General features: G+C 42.7%; 1 protein-coding gene across 1 annotated transcript in view; it reads right to left on the bottom strand.

The window, feature by feature from the left end:
* DCAF5 (DDB1 and CUL4 associated factor 5) overlaps nt 1–20,310 on the bottom strand; it is a 334,903-nt gene that overhangs the window by 264,522 nt on the left and 50,071 nt on the right. Inside the window, exon 2 of the mRNA XM_086937046.1 lies at nt 6,003–6,146. Within this exon, the coding sequence (XP_086793172.1) occupies nt 6,003–6,146 (144 nt within the window). The remainder of the gene's footprint in view (nt 1–6,002; nt 6,147–20,310) is intronic.

The following is a 20,310-nucleotide window of genomic DNA, read 5'->3' as shown; positions in this document are numbered from 1 at the left end:
TATATTCTATACCCAATCCCGACGTGGTTTATGGGTCCCACTCCTGTTTTGTTTCACTATGGTAAGAACCCTGGAATAATCAGAGAGGCTATATCAGAACTCTTATATAATGAGATTGCGGCGTAATTTATTACCGCATTGCATGGCACAAAGGGGACAAGTGGATTTTGTTACAGGACAAGTAGATTTATTAAGCAGTCTGCCCCATGGACAAGTAGATATTTTATTAAATTCCACACCCCTGGTGCTAAGCACGCAATGTAACATACGTAAGCAGTAATCACTTAATGTCTAATGAGGCCCTTTTGTGTTCAGAGGACTGTTTTTTAACTTTACGTAACAGGGTAACCAAGCTGTGCCGTGTGAGAGTAGTTCATCCCATTTTATTTTAAGGACTAGGTTTCGACAACACAGCTGTGAAATAGACCTACAGCTTACAATTATATATATATATATATATATATAAAAATATATATATATATATATATTATTCACTGAAAAAACCATAGGTTATAGACCATATATAGTTAGTAATTAGCATTTACAAAACCTTATTTTACTCACACAAAACCATTGAAATTCGCATATATAGTTAGTTGCACTAACTATATATCACGCACCCGCAATCCACTGCTGATGATGTCACATATTACATCATTCATGACATGGTCAGTGACATCACTGATGATATCACTGATGACAACACAAATGACATCACTGATGACAACATCCAGTGACTGTATGTTTCTGTAAAGTTAAAATAGGTCTTACATATTGAAGAATGAGTGGATGTATAAGTGTCTGGATGAAGGATTTAGTATGTGCATGACTGACTGTATGAGAGAGTGATTAAATGCGTCTCACTGAGTGCATGGGTTAGTGGCTAAACTGTCTTAATTTGTGCATCATTATGTCTGTTGTTCTGTAAACTGCTGCATGTGTTGATCAGTAGCTATATGATTAACTATATGGGTTATTGATTGGTTGCCCAAGTATTTGTATGGGAGAGTGAGTGTGTGTGTGTGTGTGGGTGGCTGGGAGGTGTGTGACTATGTGCAAAGATGTGTGAGCAGTTGATTCACTAGATGTATGGGTTCAAAACTGCATGTGGAAACAGCTGTATGGGTGGTTGACTGTGTGCATGAGTGTATTTGTGAGTGAATGGATATCTCAGTGCTACATGTCAAAGTAAGTACATATGTAAAACACAGTACATGTGAGAGTTGACATATATAAATAACTATGTATAAGAGCCAGTGAATGTGTGAGTGGCTGTATGGATCATTGTAAACTTGTATCAGTGATTGTATAAGAGAGTAAATATGTGTTAGAATATGTTAGAATAAGTAAGGTGTGTATAACTGTATAGTTGAGGAAATGGAGGTGTGATTGATTCTTTGCATGACTGACTAGGTGTATGAGTAACTCCATGGATGAGTGACAGTCTGTGTCTGTTTACACTGAGTGTATCTAAGGTTATATTAGAGTCTGAAGAGGTTCATCGTATTATCACATGAATGATGTAATCAGTGATGTTATCAGTGATGTCATTTGAGTTGTCATCAGTGATGTCATCAGTGATGTCACTGACCATGTCATGAATGATGTAATATGTGACATCATCAGCAGTGGATTGCGGGTGCGCGATATATAGTTAGTGCAACTAACTATATATGCAAATTTCAATGGTTGTGTGAGTAAAATAAGGTTTTGTAAATGCTAATTACTAACTATATATGGTCTATAACCTATGGTTTTTTCAGTGAATTTTCAAGGTTTTGTAAATGCAAATTCCTAACTTTATATGGTGTATAACCTATGGTTTTTTCAGTGAATTTTCAAGGTTTTGTAAATGCTAATTCCTAACTATAGATGGTCTATAACCTATGGCTTTTTTCAGTGAATTTCAATGGTTTTTAATAGCAAATATCAAAAGCTGTAAAATGTATTCTTCTTTTAAAGGAAAAATATATTTTATATGTATTTATTATAATTTTTTTATGCATCTGCCAAACCCTGACCACTTAATAGTGCACTGTGGTGGAAATGATTTGGGCACTATGACTGGGGTTGGTCTAGAAATGCTTTTAAAGGACACCTTTCATCCACTGATGACACTTTTCCCCAAACTGCCTTGGTATATTCCAATATATGCCAAAGATTGAAATGGAACTGGTCCAACCAATTTTGTCCACAATTTGAGAAAGCACGGAAACATGTGAATAAATCTGTTTCTGCTTACATGAGAGACTTTAGAATGGGTTCAATAAACAACAATAACTTGCGTTACAACATGCAAGACATCTACAGAGGAGATGGTGTGCACTTCTCAGTTGAGGGGAATAGAATATTCCTCCTGAATTTAAAACTGTGCATTGGAACCTACTTGTAGGTAGCTAAATCAGCCACAGAACCCAATAGCTCTTTTCAGAGCTACCCTACCTCTGATCATTCTAAACGTTTATCTTTTTCTAACTTTTTTCACGATTTTTCTCCAAAGTACGCTCCCCGGTACGCTTACTGGTGCGCGTACCGGGCACTCCCCACGTGAAATTTAATTTTTTTTTTTTTTTTTTTTTTTGCCTATATGAGCGTCCTAAGCCCCCCTCAGAAAACCTAGAGGGTCAGGAAGTGTCTTCCCTGCCCGCTTCTACCCATTCCGAACATTGTTTGCCCTCCATCTTGTGTCTCAATTCTACCGAAACACAAAATGGAGGACTCCCGTAACGCTGCCGGTACGCGTACCGGGGCGCGCACCGGTAAGCGCTCGATAAAAAAAGGTGGGAAAGTAATTTACAGAAAAACCACTGGAGACACTTTCATCAAATATAGAATAGGCCCTACTACATAGCAGTCCCTACCATTTACCCAAATTTGGTGGTATTCCATTGAGCCATTTGGGCTGTAGCCCTGTCTTAAATATCCTGAGGTACATTACATGACAATAACACATATGAAACTGTTTGAATTTTCAACCAATTAAAATGTTACTTACGTTTTGTACTTTTATGTGCTGACATTTGATTGGTTAAGTACATGAATATATATAAAAGATGAGGGAAACACAGCCATTTTGACTAACACTACTTAAGGTACATTTGGAAAAGAATTTGACAGAAAACTTCAACTACTTTGAAGAAGGTAAGTTGTTCATTTGAAAGGAGAACTATGTTATGCACTTTAAGTTAATTTCGTAAAACGTTTTCAGATAGTTATATACTGTCCCTCTATAAGAGTTAGACATTGAGAAAGGCTTATTTATTTAAATTATTGATTGAGTTAGGCTGCTGTGGTATAATTATGAATTTACTTAGGCTTCATCACAGGCACTTTTTAATAGTTCTACTTCCTGCCTGAAACCATACACTGCCCAAAGATAACTTCACTGTTAAAAAATCACAAGTACCTGTCTGAACTTAAACCCAACAGTGCCCTATCTCTACTGATATATTTATTTTTTATGCAATTTACAGCAAGAAAATGGAAGCACAACAGAATGAAAATAATATTTGATTTCTAATAAATATGGAAAACAATCCTAAGGAAGACCAAGAAGAAATAGACTTTATGGATGACACTGTAGACCAAGACTTAATTAAATGTGTTGAAGAAATAGAATCTTGGAATGAAAAGGAGGACATACCAGATGAATTAATGTTGCAAATTCTTTTGGATTTGGAAAAATCACAACAATAAATTTAAATTTAAAAAGTTAAAATTGTTTGAGACATTATTCTTTTTTAAATGAGAATTATGAAATAGTACCCAAAAAGATATATTTTAAAGTGAGACTTAAAATATACTGTGCAACTTTTGTGTGTTACATAGTAAGTTTGCTCATAGTTACTTCCTTTCTCCAACTATATTATCTCCAATGTGTATTTAACATCTCTTTATCATCGCCTGCCTCCATATTGTTTCTGCTTTCCTGACAGACTATGGTATGAATTCCATATACCACAATAACTTCTGAAACAACATGCAAGATATCTACAAAGGAGACGGTGTATATTAAATTTTAGACTCTGCATTGGTACCTACATGTTGCTACTTAACACCTTGGCTGCTAAGGCAATTCCCATCCTGTGCTGGAAATTGCTGTTCTTCTCTATTCATGACGAGCTCAGCTCGTCATAAGAACAGCTCCAGTGTGCCTCATGACTAGCTGAGCTCGTCATGAGCAGGGAAGGGGTTAAATAAAAAAAAAAAGAACAATCAATAAACATACAATATTTGAAAAGTCTATCATTCTTTTTTCCCCATAGTAAGCTCCCCGGACCGCTTCCCTTCCCGGTGCGCGTACCGGGCGCTCCCCCCGCAAAAAAACGGAAATTTTTTTTAATTTATTTTGCCCCGCTGGGCCCTTTTAAAGCCCCCACATCAAACCTAGGGGGTCAGGGAGGATCTACTCTGCCCCCTTATGGTCATTTCCCCCTTTGTTTTGACCACCTCTTGTGTCTCGATCCTACCGAGACACAAGATGGCGGCCGCTCCGGACTGTTTAGAATGTTTACAGACACCCAAGAGCCAATCAGCTTTCCGCGCGCAAGTCGCGTAGCGCGCCCGGAGCACTCCCCGGTGCGCGTACCGGGGCGCGCTTACAGATATATATATTTTTTTGAACCTAAATTACTCAAAATCCACTAGAGCACATATCTTGAGCCCTAGCAAAGGCACATCGGACTACCAGTCCCTACAATTTTGCCAAGTTTCATAGAAATCCATTCAGCCGTTCGAGCTAAAAGTGAGTCCAACCGCCCTATGGAAAACTCAATGTTAAAAACACGTTTTGGGACCCCCCTTTTTTCTCGGCCCCCACTTCACGAAACCCCCCCAAACTTTCAGAGGACGCTCAGAAACAAAATGTGCCATTTTCCTGAAAATTTCAACCAATTCCGTCCATCAACGCCAAAGTTATTCAACATAGAATTTGCAGAAATCCCTATTCAAAAAAATCCTAACTATATATACCTACTGGCGACCGCCAGTAGGTAATATATGTATAGAGCTTCGGATCAGACATTGGCTTTCTTTGGCCATCCTCTTTCAGCCAGTGGCCAGAGACCTTGCCATACACGTTTTGCCAAATGGAATATTAAGATCTCACCTACTGCTATTGGCTGTCTGTGTGTTTTACCGCTTCCCTTTGAGTCCTCCAATTAACTACTTGATGGACTACTTTACAACTACAGTACTCGCTGTCCACCCTGCTAGCTCCCTCCCTAATCCTGATCCGTTCGTTTTCTGTATCTCCTCTGTTCCCTCCCTTCTTCGCCTGGGTGCTCCTCGTTACTGCTGCATGCGACAATCTCATATTTAATTTTTGCTCTCCCTCTTGTGTGCACTTACTGTTACCCCCCGCCAAAATCAACCACCCTCGGCAGCTTCTCAAACTTGCCACCTGACGGGTTTTTACTGTTTCTCCTTGTTTCACTGAAATGAAAGGCTGTCGATAATAAAGGTTCCTTTGTCTTCAGTACTACCATCTTTTAGCTTCTGCGCCAAAAAAAATGTAAGTCGCAAAGAGCCTTCGTTATGCCATTCTTTTATTTTCATGTCAATAAACTTACAAGAGGACTATTTTGAAGGCTCCCTGGGCACAGAACCTTTATTTCAATTAGAAACAAAAACTGGACTGTCTCATAGGCCAAGAAGCCTTTAATTCAGTCCACCTTTTGCTGCTTGTCTGGCTTTAATGTGTACGCTACATGTACTCGTATATCAAATACAGGCTTCTTGGCTTTGCCTTCGCTTTATTTTTCTTGAACTCCGATGATTGCAGTCTTGTGCTTTGAAAAGCTTAAACTAGAGGTAAGAGGATGCATATTAAGATGCAGAAATGGCGTAGCGACTCACAGCGGAGAGGTGACAGCCAGTACTCTCAAACAGTGATCCAACGATTATAGTCAAGATACAAGTGCACTAGAAGCTGTCAAGCTGCAACACCCTCTTATACATCCTAAGCTCGCAGCTGAGCTGGCCTCTGGACACTGAACACTTACCTCCTGAGAACACCCTTGTGTTCCCGCTGTTGAAGGCCAGGCAGAAGATATTGGAATGGTGTTCCCCTTTCAGCTGAATGGGGTGGACTCGTGAGTGAATGGCTTGCTCCATGTGCCAAAGTAGGACCCTGCGGTCATCTCCACCTACAAAGGGGAAACACGTACATTAACATACAATATAATTTTCAAATATTTGATAAGTTACAATAACCACCAACCCATCTAGCAGTGTCCTGAAAAAACAGCTGGTCTAATCTTTAGAAATTAGACAAGTACTCACAGTCTAGTAATATACAGGAATATGCTCATTTATGACCCGCTTGTAATTTGTTATATTATATGCAACAATATCTCCACATGAGTGGATCTGATAATAGCTCAACTGCAGAAGACCTTTAAAGGAGAACTATTCAAAAATCACCAGAAGAAATCGCATCTAACATAACTTGGAGGCTGGCTCCAGTAAAAATACCAGTATTGTTTAAATTATATAATTTTATTAGAAATGTATTTTTGTGTTGTAAATATTGTGTTATTCATTCACATCCATTGTGTATTTTGTATTGTTCCTACACTTTTTACTTTCAAAAGTAGGGGAACTTTTCAAGTAAAGTGCATATCCAAAATTAATTCTTGAGGTTGAGTTCATTATTTCTGAAAGACTGGCATGGGGAAACTAACAGACACAAAATATAGATCACAGAAAATACAACTTATAAACATTTTTTTAAAAAAGATTTGGCAGTGATTTCCAAAGAAACCAATAAAACTAAGATACTCATGACTAGGAGGGGGAATCAAAAAGGTAAAAGTCTGGAATAACCGTAAGTGCACTACACCTCCTCTTACTCTCCAAGCTTCAAATTGGCTGTTGTCCAACCCTCACTCGCTGTGGATGTGTCCAATCCTGTGAAGTACTGTCCGTCTCACAAATCTCTTCTAGAACATCTTGGAGTGTATTGTTTTTAGCCACCTCATTGCATTTCTTATTTTCCATAAGCTACAAAAACCCTTCCAATCAAGCTTTAATGGTGTACTCTCTACTGAAATTGCACTTCTTAACATGTGTACACCATTCAAAAAGTCAATTATACTAGTACTGCTTTGGCCCCTGCAGCTTTCAGGACCACAAACCACTCTACTCTCCTTTCTGTTTTCACAACTCCATGCGCAACAAAGAGAGCACTCAACTGTTTTGTGCTGCTGTCGCTCTCAGACAGCCCCATTCAGTCCTGGAGTTTAATCGCTAGCCCTATTCAGTTGCCTCAAGGGTTCTTTTCAGGGTGGATTCAGGGAGGTCTACGCTACTCTTTAAATCCTATCTCTCGGTGATATTACCAGGGTTTCTCAGGTCATCTACGCTCCTATGAAATAGATTTTCTCCTTCTGAGCATTCATCTGCTAACTCCAGTCCAAAGTCTCAGCAGGACAGCCATTGGATGGCTATCCATTCCCTTATGCTGAACATCTCAAAATCAGAAATTATTTCCCTTCTAAATCTTTTTCTATTTCCTCGCAACAAACTCACCCCCACACTTCAACCGCAAACCTCGACTATAAAGGCCATAGCATCCCTCTTCCCACAGCATTTGATTGGCTACCACTGCCAGATACAAGTCCACAAAATCCGTCTCCACATCCCCTTCCACAGGCAAAAAAATACCCTATACACTTGTTATGAGCAGCTTGGACTAATGCAACAGCCTAGTGGTCAGACCTCCTCCACACGCATGGATTACATTGGACAAAGGGCCAACCTTTGCGATTAGAATCCTTTATAAACACCCTAAGCACACCCTAACCTCCAACTATTGGCAGTAAAGCGCATGGTTACCTGCAAAAAAGACAGCGCTAACTAATACTATGAATTCTTTTTTTTAAACTATAAGTAACCTACTCACATTTACCCAGCTTGGATGCTAATGAACCTACATACCTTCTCGCGACCTTCGCTCATAGTACATAAACATTCTTGCAGTCCCTAAATCTCCCTACTCTGATTTCCGGTTCTGCTCTTTTGAACTATTAGGTGCAAACTATCAAAATTGACTTCCAGTTGAAAGGTGCTCCCATCTATTACCTCATGCATTTGACACCGTCTTAAAGACTTAACTATTCATGCGTAAACGTAGCTACACATAATGCTTACTCAGTCTTGCACCCCTAGATCCACCCTTTACTTTCTGTAAATGTTTAGATATACCAAGTTGCAAAGCCAATTATGATCAACTTGTCCTGCTTGTATTGTCTTTCCCTCAATTAGCATCCATTATTAGCTGTTAGCACCAAAACTGTATGTGACCTTTTAAACAGCGGTCATGTTGCTATAAACAGCAGCTCTTGAGGAAATGTGCATCTTCTGCCTAATAAATATATAGATAAATAAATGATTCTGCTATAACAGGCTGGGAGATGAATGGAGATACTAGCAGACCAGTGGCACAGGAATATGCCGCGTTACAACGGATGCGTTTAGAACGGATGCCATTACAACACTGTCATTACAACGACCGCGTTATTACATCGCACACCATTACAACGCAAGTCACTACAGCAATTTGCTGTTGGGGGGGGGGGGGGAGGGCAAGGGGGGGTGCTGGATGTTGAAATACTATAATTTACTATTCCAACTCCAGTCTGTGCAACAGTAGGGAAGGTGTTGGATTTAAAATCCAACACCTTCTGCCCCCTACTGCACGTTGTTGTAATGGCATGCGATGTAACAACGCGGTCGTTGTAATGACCGCGTTGTAATGGCATGTGATGTGTAAACATCGTTCTAAACGATGTTTACCATGGCACGGTGCTGAACTGTAACAAGGACAATATCCAGAAACCAAAATCATACCCTGATCCAACAGAAAATGCTAAACAGAATATACTGAACCCTGGTCAAAATGCATACACGTGAACAGGTGATGTAGATTAATGCTCTGAAGGTACTCCATTCTCTCACCAAACGAGTCAAGTCGACTACAGATAAACCTTTGGTCTGAAATTTGAAAATACATTACAAAAAGCAAAAACTACAATGGGAAAAATGATCTTCAAATCCGAAAAACTCAAAAATCTGTTTTGATTTGGTTAAAAGAAGAATTTTCTCTTAAGGGCTCCAAAAAAGATGAAGTGACTATCTTTGTACAGCACAGAGTGTGCAGGGAGGACAGCTGAATAATAAATCCGGACACAAAATTGAATTTTGCAATCAAAACTTAATGCAGAATAATAATAGTAACTTTCTTGTTCCAACATAACACTTCAGCTGTTTATAAGCACTGCCAAGTGGGACCACTACCCAATACGTGGCCAGATGCACAAAGGTATTTTGTGGTTGCAAATCCTGAAAATTTCAAAATCACGGGGTTTGAGCCAGTAAAATATGATTTTACTAATTACAGATGCTCTTTTCCACGTAAAGGGGCTTTTGCAAACCCAGCCAAACCATAAATATGAGAGGACGTGAAAGATGGGCCCCTGCCTATCTGCGATTCAAATAAGAATGCGTCAATGGTTTGTGACTGTAATTACGGTAGCGAACCACTGATCAGATACAGACATCTCAAAGTGGATGGTTTCTGATTAGCAAAGAAGATAAACCACGGGACATATGCCCCTTTGAGAATAGTGACAGCGGCCTCAGCGACGAGTAGGCAGTAGTCCTAAGGACAACTGAAGCTATTCCCAGAAGTCTACCCAAACGCAAAACTTTAAAAAATTTTTTTACAAAAGCATCATTTGACCTTTCTTTTAAAAAATAAAAAAGGTTTTCCATCAAGAAATGCAAATAAAGGGACGGCAGTCTGTGGCCTCCATCCCTGTATTTAAACCCAATCACAGGGCGTTGTAAATGATGACATGCCTAATTAATAATATTCATTAGGGCGGTCATTATGTGTCCCTTGCAAACATATCATTTATTAGTATACAGGCTGCGTTGCAAATGGCATTTCCATTCGCCAACAAGTCAGTGTGCAAGATGGCGGCGGCCTGGGAAACCTCAATTAGAACCATGGTGAAACAGGCGCCTTATACCCAGGAGGCCCCGTTGTGGGAGGTGACACCATTCAAATGTATAGGTCATACCATGTCCATCAATAAATGGACGGAGGGTGGTTGTCGCATGATGGGAGATATGTATTCTAATAAGCAATTCCTTACAAGGGAGGAAGCAGAATTTATGTTTGAGCTGGGCAGGGGTACAATACCTTCAGTATTCGAAATGTTCGGCAGTGGCTCGTGAGCTGTGGCAGATGTTTCCACAAGAGCCACTTACATCAGCTACCCTGTGGAATATCTCGACCTTAGCGGGAGGCAATAGACTAGTTTCTCACATCTACAGGGCACTCGGGAAGGACATCACCGTTGAACCCCTCTCGATTCACACTAAATGGGATGCGATAGTAGAGGAACCCCTTACAGCTTCGGAATGGAAAAGGGTACATGCAGGGGTCACGCAAATTAGCTCCAATCCCAGGTTTAAGCTCACTCAATTTAATATTGTCCACCAAACCTAACTGAGATGAGTATTGCATAAAATGTACCCAGACCGCCCTGCCCAGTGCCCCAAATGTGGCTATATGAACGCATATTTCTTACACATGACTTGGGACTGTCCGGATTGGAGGTCCTTTTGGGGGTCGGTGCTAGACCGCTTACAGGGGGTTACTGGATGGGTACTGCTGCATTCGGTCAAGGAGATACTGCTGGGACTCCTTCCTAGACCTAAAGGGAAAAAGCTTACTAGGAAATTCCTCCAGCTGGGGTTGGTACTGGCCAAACGGTGGATAGCAAGAAGATAGATGAGCTCGTCGCTCCCTACGATGGAGAGTTGGGCCACTGACGTACGGGAGTGGGCAACAGCAGAGCTAATCCGCACGAAACGTGTTAGGAGAGATGAAAAGCTAGAGGATGATGCAAGGTTCTGGTATGCCATGATTACAGAAGTCCACACGAATGTGGTCTATACCCCGCAGGAGCTGGAGGGGACTCAGCTAGACAATACTGGACCCGAGGTGGTGGTACTGTCAGAAGGTACCGGGAATTAGAGATGGCAGTAGATATACAACAATAAGAAGCTGTAGTCCGACTTTAAACACATAAGTAGGGAGGTTTTTTTGTTTTATGCAGTCGACCTTGGGATGGGGTTGGAGGTGGGGGTTGTTAAGATTTTAAGGTTATGATTTATATCCTCCAGATCCGTATATTTCCTAAAGCAAGTTTCATTCAGTAACATGTTCAACGTTTAATGGAATGTATTGACAGTTCTGTGTAATCTCCAGCGTTGTATGACTACTGTTATGATTCTGTCATGATGATTCTGGACACCAATAAATACAATAAAAATTGAGGGGAAAAAAAGTAAGTGTGAAAGATGCACAAGCCTGGTTTGTGAATGTAAATAAAACATCAGGCTCATACTGAAGTTTTCATGAGAGATTTTTCTAACTGGGGAAATGTATAGAAAGATATGCTAACTTCCCATGAAAAACGACACCCTTGCGATACTTAGGGCCAGACTTTGAGTCCCGGTTAAACAGTATTTATCAGATTCAATACATTATGATTCAATTATCAGGTCCCAAGTGTCACATCTGATGGTTGTGAAGCCTTCTGTGGCACCAACCACAACAGGGATGGCAAGAGACAACTTGATTTCTTAAAGATAACAAGCATTGGAAATGCAATAGGTCTCGCACCATTAGAGTTAGTGCTTTTAGAATTGTTTATGGGTTTTTTTGTAAATGTTTAGCATTTTTGTTTCCTGTAGCCAATGCTAAAGAATTACAAATAAAAAAAGCCATAAACATTTCTAAAAGCTCTAACTGAAATGGTCTGAGACCTATTGCACTGTGTGAGGGTGAGGGGTTGAGGGTGAGTGAGGGTGAGGGTGGGTGAGGGTGAGGGTGAGTGAGGGTGAGGGGTTGAGCGTGAGTGAGGGTGAGTGAGGGTGAGGGTGAGTGAGGGTGAGGGTGAGTGAGGGTGAGGGGTTGAGGTTGAGGGTGAGGTGTTGAGGGTGAGTGAGGGTGAGGGTGAGTGAGGGGTTGAGGGTGAGTGAGGGTGAGGGTGAGTTAGGGTGAGGAGTTGAGGGTGAGTGAGGGTGAGGTATTGAGGGTGAGTGAGGATGAGTGAGAGTGAGGGTGAATGAGGGGTTGAGGGTGAGGGGTTTAGGGTGAGTGAGGGTGAGGGTGAGTGAGGGGTTGAGGTTGAGTGAGGGTGAGTGAGGGTTGAGGGTGAGGGGTTGAGGGTGAGTGAGGGTGCGTGAGGTGTTGAGGTTGAGTGAGGGTGAGTTAGGGTGAGGGGTTGAGGGTGAGTGAGGGTGAGGGGTTGAGGGTGAGTGAGGGTGAGGGTGGGTGAGGGTGAGTGAGGGTGAGTGAGGGTGAGGGTGGGTGAGGGTGAGGGGTTGAGGGTGGTGAGGGTGAGGGTGAGTGAGGGTGAGTGAGGGTGAGGTGTTGAGGGTGAGTGAGGGTGAGGAGTTGAGGGTCCCAACACATTTACATGCATTGTATTGCTTACTCACTTTTGAATTTAATCTATGTGTAATACATTTTGTGATTTCAATAAAATCCTCTTTAAACTAAAAAAAAAATAGTTTGTGCACAATGGGGACAGAAACTTTCCAAACCCTCGTCTTCTGATCTGCCCCATACTGTGAAAGATCTTAGCTTCATGGTCCATGAACTAATCTCAGTATTAGTCGAGGGGCCATAAGAAGATGCGCTCGAGCTGCAGTTCATTCATGGGAGTTCAAGCTGTATCTGCAGTCCTGGTGCTAGCAAGTTTTACAGGTGCAGTTTAGCTACATTACGAGTCGCTAAAATCATTCAAGCTAAAGTGCCAAAGAACGGCTTTTAGCAGCAGCGTCTTGCCTAGCGCCACCAACGTAAGTCATCATTATTTAAAGCATTAGGACCATACAGTGTGAGATGCATTAAAAAGATAAAGCTGTGTGCGCAATGATGACGGTATTAACAGCGTTGTGGTGGACCGGGCGTCACCTCGCTATTAGTCTCAGTGCCACGAAAAACATGCTTTTTTTATAACGAACTTTATTGAAGATTTCTGCGGCAAATCATATAGAGTCACATTTCAAGAATGTTCGGTGCACATGGGCAATATTACAGCAAGCCCAGTCATTCACATTGCAAAACATCACTGGGTCAAATCGGCAAACCATAGTAGCCACCATGTCCCCCATATTCGGCTACGCTTCTGGGGGCAGCCAAGATGCGCTCAAGCGAAAGTGCAGTCAGAAAGGTGCAAGCTGCACTCGCCATCCTGGCACTGGCAGATATTACCAATTCAGTTTGCCAAAACTATGTCTCATTGAATCATTCAAACTAAAGTGCAAAGGAAATATAGATAAAAGCTGTGCACTCATCAGGCTGCTTTGCACAGAAGTGCTCCAACATCATCATTCTGTCTCAGGGCTATAAATAGGAGTAAGTGCACGAAGAGAACCTGCTAGGATGGAGGGGGGGTAGGGGGGAGCAGGGTATGCATTTATCTTTGTGATTTTCCATTGCGCGAACAGGGCGCCAGAGAGCTTTACAAAACAATCAGCGAACTCAAACCAATGCAATAACAAGAGAAACACCGAGCACGGCGTCAGTGTTGGAATTGCTGGGGGGTAGGGGGTAAGTGGTGATTTTTAAAAAAATGCGACACGGCGGGCAGGGGAGGGGGCGGAGCGGGGAGAGGGAACAGACGGAGGGAAGGCCAGATAAGGGGAGGGGGGAGGAGAAATGCGACACGGCGGGCAGGGGAGGGGGCGGAGCGGGGAGAGGGAACAGACGAAGGGAAGACAGATAAGGGGAGGGGGGAGGAGAAATGCGACACGGCGGGCAGGGGAGGGGGCGAGGGGGGAGGAGAAATGCGACGTGCGGATGAGGGAACTGATGTGCACGCGCTTTTAAGCTCAATGCGCATGCGCATTGAGCTTAAAAGTCACAGGCACTGCAAGGAATCGCCACGATTCCTTGCAAGTTGGATAAAGAGTGGATAAGCCCCCATAGTCTCGCTTGCTCGATGCGCATCGACAGGCGAGACCTAAAAAGGAACAAGTACAATTGCACCATAAAATCCCTATTCTAGCCCCAACTAGTTTAAGTGTAAAAAAATGTCCAAAGTACAAGCCTAAAACAACTGTGGTTTGCTCCAGCTTACAAATCGGCTGAAGGGTCACTTAGGGTTCAGGACACAAACTAACAAATGCCATCAGAAGGGTCCATCTAGGTTCCAGATGCAAATGGTCTCCTAGACTCTAGGAAAAAGGCCTTTGGCAGCTTTTGGTGTACCTGTAGCCCCACTTCTTAGCCCCGAGCACAAGTGGGAGCAGATCCAGATCCATGCAGGTCACAGACAGCAGGTTTATTCCTCTTCTGTTCATCCACCGGTCCAGATGTGTTCTGGAGGAGCTGGGTCAAATTTGTACAATTCAGCAGCCAGTGGGAGGGGATGGCTCCTGGACACCTGCTAACCACTGGGCACAAAGTTCAGAGCCTCAATCTCTTCCTCTTTAGCAGCACATTCTGTTTGCCTTACTGTAAACTATCAAAAAGTGTACTGTGTCTAGTGAAATTCAAGACAGTCCAAGACAGCAGATCTTCCTGTTCCTGGAGGAGACTGGTGGTGGACCAAGGGGCATCTCCAGAGAAATGAGAAATCCCCTGTTCCTCAATCACACCATCTGGTTCGGGGACCAGCTCTCCCTACCAATGGGACGGCTGTAGCGTGCCCTTAGATCAAAAGGCTCCTTCTCCGCAGCTCTAACTTCACACTTGGCGATGAATAAGCAAGTTTCGCCATAGTCCCTTTCAAGTTAATTAAGTTCCTAAACCCTCTTTAACTGTCCTTCCAGAGAGAGGATTAGTCACATACCTCACATGTCTAGGTCTACCTTTCAAAGGTCCCAAGCCATGGGCTCTGCTCTGGGAGTATAGTTTTCACACCTCATCATGAGAAAGCGCTGACAGGGAGGCTAACTTCAGGCAGGGTAATGCAAATTAGCCAAATGGAGCTTCAGACAGGATAGGTATAACTTAATAATAGTTTTCCTGTAGATGTATCAAAAATCAAACTTAGCTATTCAACTAGATATCAAAAACAGTGATTGAGTGGACTCTGTAGCTTAGGGTTAACTTCAGTTACATTGTCGATTAATATATATTTTAGTTTTTCTCATAGAAGCAGCAACAGACTTATACAGTGATAATAGCTTCTGGGGGCAACCAGTGTAGGAACACGCTAAACTTACATTCTCACATGCTCTACTCGTAAATGCTAGGCACCCTGCCTTTTAGGCTACTAGGCTTTTTTGGGGGTAACTGGCTTAATATTAAAAGTGTGGTTCTGTTGAGCCAAAAAGGGATATTCTTATAGGTCTGCCTGCAGGGTTAAAAGCTGCAGCTGTTAAACTAAACACATAGGCCTGAAGCCAAGTACTTATTAGCCTAGTGGAAGACACAATGTGTGTTTTAGTCTACAAGTGACATTTAACTCCCATGCCACTGGTGTATTTCCTGCACCATATACTAAGTCTTTACTGGAAAGTTTAATATGGTTTAATATGACAATTGTGGGCTTTTGGGGCAGAGCACATACAATGAGGACTTGTCAGCAGTACCCAATGTGCACCGTCTTCCTCATGCCACTCAGATCCACATGGTCTCTCCTTGACCTCCTCGCCCTACACTCAACCACTGACCCTCCACTCTTCAATTAGTCACAAGCTTTGGACTGCTTTGCCCTGCTCCATTCTTTCTGCCAGTGCACGGTCCTCCTTTCACGCGCTTCTTGAAGATCTTCTGCTTTATTCCTTCATTCTTGCAATGATGATACTCCTTGCTATTGTTTTATTGTTGGAGTAACTTACTTTGTAATTATCCACAACACAACACTTGATGCCTTGTAATGAAAACAGAATATCTACAGTGGAGTGTGAAAAATCTTGCGTAAGAGCCAATTCCTGTCCTCTAACATGCAGTGTCTACTGTAATCCACCACATCAGCTTATTTGGACTGGTCTGCCCTTGTCTCTAAATCAAATAACATTCCCACTCCACCAACAAATCACTAAATTGATCTGCATGCAGAGCACAAATTTTAAAATGAGACCTTTTGAGTAGGTACAACCACGTGCAAAGACAGGTCATCTCTTGTTACCACAGCAAGTGATGAACTAAAGTGTAACAAACCTATGCATCTTCTATGATTTAGCAGTCGAGTCACACTATTGTTTTTATGAAATGATCTCTGAAACCTCAATACTTATAAATTCATTAGATTATGCTCTGCAATTAATAAACGGGGGTAAAAAGGGGGTATTGCTGCTTGCTACCGTTTAACAAAACAGTGGTGGTCTAACCTGTTCTGGAGTGCTGCTTTTGCTTAGCTTATATGTGTACAGCACCTTGGAGCTTGCAGTCAAGTAAGCCTTTGGCATTGACTCTTACCTTGTTTGGTGTTACTTTGGCTGTTTATCCACAAACACTGAGGGAAGTTATGTTTTATTTCACCTTCAGGGCAGTTCCTTCTGTTGCCACTGTTAAAGCATTTATTATTTTAATATTGGTGAGTGGGTTGACATTGTCTGGGTGTGTTTGTAAGCTGTGATGGTTGGAACTAGAAAGAGACCCTTCATTTCCATACCCAGATTGAGTTGTAGAATATCATTTGTCAAAGGAGTTCTTTGAAGAAGAATAAGTGTAGACGGAAAATGCTAATTTCCAGGTGCCACCAACTTCAGATGAGTGGCACTGCATATACAGAAGTATCCTCCTTTCACAAGACAATGGAATCACGTTTTTATTCACTTTTGCTCTCAATACGAGTCTGTTCCACTGAATATAAAGCTCTGTAATTTAGTGATCAACACTTTCCCCCAGCCTCTCTTCCTCTATTTATCAACGTAATCACCCATTCACATTCTCATGTCTACACCCTGGTCTAAAACTCACAACCAGGACCCATTGTCCACCATCTCTCGCTTCCTCTTATTGTTATTGTTATGTTGGATTTATAACGCGCCAAATCACCTACAGGTCTCTAGGCGCTCGGAAATCGATGGAATTCATACAATAACTACATACAACACAGAGAAATAATGCAGCAGCCAACCTATACTATACCCAAAAACCCTTCCAAACAACAGTGTCTTTAAAGACTTTCTAAATCGCAGGATATTCACCTCTCTGCGTAGCCCCTCGGGTAGCTTATTTCAAAGCTGAGGGACCAACACAGAGAAGGCTCTCCCTCCCTTGGTTACCAGTTTGTACCGAGGGCAGATCAGCAACTGAGAATCAGAAGATCTGAGTGTTCTTTTTGGGCTATACACTTCCAGACGATCTCTGATGTAGACAGGTGCATGGCCATAAATTGCCTTATGGGCCGTGCATAGACTCCTGAACTCTACCCTCTCCCTTATAGGGAGCCAATATAAGCTCTGTAATAAGGGAGAAGCCTTGGTCCTTCTGGGGAGTCTAAAAATCAGTCGCGCCGCGTCGTTTATCACGACCTGCAACCTGTTAGTCAGCGTTTTAGGGAGATCTAGATAAAGGGCATTCCCATAATCTATTCTTGAGATAATGGTCGCCGCTACAACTGTTTGCAACATGGACTGAGAAAGAACAGGGGCTAGCTTACGTAACTGCCTGATGATATTCGTGCAGCTTCCAACAACAGAGGAGATTTGGCTGCACATTGACAAGTCACAGTCCAGCTTAATCCCCAGACTCTTTACATTTGCACTCGGCTTTGGAGTTGACCCTAACTCCTGTGGCCAGTAGAGATCGCTCCAGGGTGAGGTGGTAGATGGAATTACCAGTACCTCGGTCTTATCCGGGTTGATCTTCAGCAGATTTTTAGTCATCCACCCGACCGTATACCTCAAGATGTTCTGCGCCTGGGATTGCGCGGCCTCAGTGTTATCGATGCTCAGCATAAGCTGAGTATCATCAGCGTAATTAAAACCTCTACAGCCCATACTGGCCAGAGATGCAATCAGAGGTTGAAGGTAAAGATTAAACAGTAGTGGGGACAATGCGGAGCCCTGAGGCACCCCACACTCTAAAGTCCCCACATCTGAAATCAAGTCTCCCAGCTGTATCCTCTGTGTCCTTCCCAGAAGAAAGGATTTCAGCCAGTTAAAGGCCACGCCCTTGACCCCGAAGTCGTCCAGTCTTTCCAGGAGCAGGAGATGGCTGACATTATCCTCGTATCAAACATCCCCACCCTAGTGTTCACTCTTGCACCCCAGTCCCTAAAGTAAAAGTAAAATAAACTAGGTTTATTAGGAATCTCTGCTTGGCTTACACCCCATTCTCCTCTCAAATCACTGAGTAAACAATTACAACCTGTCCCTACCTTGTGAAAGGACTGGTCTTTCTACCCTACAGTTTTGGTCATATTAGTTTTCTGTGCAAGCTTAGTGCTATACAGTGAAAAACAACATTAAAGCACTACAGAAATGTATGCATTCGACACTTTCACATTTAAATCGTTTTGGTAAATCTAAATACAAGTTTAAAGAGCCAGACTGACTTACAGGGCAATACAGAGATTGCACAATGGTGACTACCTCTAACCGGCAAGTGTGGCTGGGCGGAGTAGGACACATTCCTGGCTCTACCCAACTTATTGATACATGCTTCAATAAAGTACGATATGAATTTATCATGCTTGTCCTGGTGTAGATTGTAGGGACTACAAACAGTGTGGGTAACACTTTACATGTGTTTGGGCTGAGAAAAGTCTCTTGGTAATAGCAGCTGTAATGAACTGATCTTGATTTGTGTACACGGTTGTCTACTGCAACTTCTTTGCTGGGATGTTTGTAACATTGTGAGAAGTTCGCTTTGAACCATAACTGACTGCTGCAGGCACCTGCAAAGAGTGGGGTTTCTCCGACTTCTGCTGCATGAAGGAGAGCGCTCCCACCAAGCAGTGTTGAAGAATTAATAAAACCTTTGTAAGCGCACACATTAGTGATTCTAAATCCCGCACTCAAACCTTTTCAGCAAAATGCTCCACGAGGACCTGTGGTTTATGCATTTTCAGTGGCAAGTCACTCCCTTCCCTCACTCAACCTAGTCCACACTCCTGAAAGCTTCATGCCAAGCAGAAAGGTTCAGCTGTGGTTTTCCAGAGCTCATGTGCCTACCACCTGGCTTCTTAACCCTACTCAGGCATCTACAAGATGACGCCTACCTTGGGATGTATCTCATGAAAATTCAAATAAAGCAACACTGGGGAACAAGACTATATTCTTGGCATGTTATGTAGCTCGAAGTATGGTCAGGAACACTCTTGACACTGTAACTCTTTTTTGCCAGTCCATTTGTCCTCTGATGAAATATGCGGATAATAACTGGTAGCCATTAAAAGGGTTATGAGAAACTGTTAAATCCACAGGAAATAGAGTAGAGCGCATACTAGCACATAAGATACAACAGTCGAAAGAAACATTAAAACAAGCATTTACAATGCAATGGTTTTGCCTTTGTTAAAGTTAGAGCTATTGGCATTGCTCTTGACATTATTATTTTTTTTTTTTAACATAAATAAATGGCATTGTCATTTACAATGCCACTAGCTTTATCTCTCGCAAATGACACAAACACACACAGAGCCCCCCACACACACACCCACACAGAGCCCCCCACACACACAGCCACACAGAGCCCCCCACACACACAGCCACACAGAGCCCCCCACACACACAGCCACACAGAGCCCCCCACACACAGAGCCACACAAAGCTTCCTACACACACAGCCACACAAAGCTTCCCACACACACAGCCACACAGAGCCCTCCACACACACCCACACAGCACAAGCAGGCAACAGGGGCACACGGAGGCACAAGCAGGCAATAGGGGCACACGGAGGCACAAGCAGGCAACAGGGGCGGATTCCAAGCCCCATATACTATACTAATTCGTTTTTTCCTAGCACATGCGTACTTCGTACGCATTGGCTAGGCAAAACCTAAAAACTGCTTCTCTCGTGGTATTTACAGGTCATTGAGTTTCTATGGCCTGTCTTTTACTTTCTTCTCCAGAGCTTCATTTTTAAACAAAGAAGCAGTTGCTTCTGCTGCCTGGAAGCAACAGTGGGGCGAGGGGGGGGGGCGGGTGGCGGGGGGGGAGATGCGAGGGTGGAAACCACTGGTTCAAATTAAGCACTGCTCTACTCCCTCTTTCCATCTTCGCTCATCTATCCTTCTTTCACGTGGTCTCCTTCCTATCGCTTCATGTGTCTCTTCCCCTTGTGCCTTTAACTCATTCTTATCCCCTCCCGCCCTTTCTCTC

The sequence above is a fragment of the Lissotriton vulgaris genome, chromosome 9 (assembly GCF_964263255.1).
Source record: "Lissotriton vulgaris chromosome 9, aLisVul1.2, whole genome shotgun sequence".
NCBI classification, from domain to species: domain Eukaryota; kingdom Metazoa; phylum Chordata; class Amphibia; order Caudata; family Salamandridae; genus Lissotriton; species Lissotriton vulgaris.
This window is presented reverse-complemented; position numbering and strand designations above follow the sequence as displayed.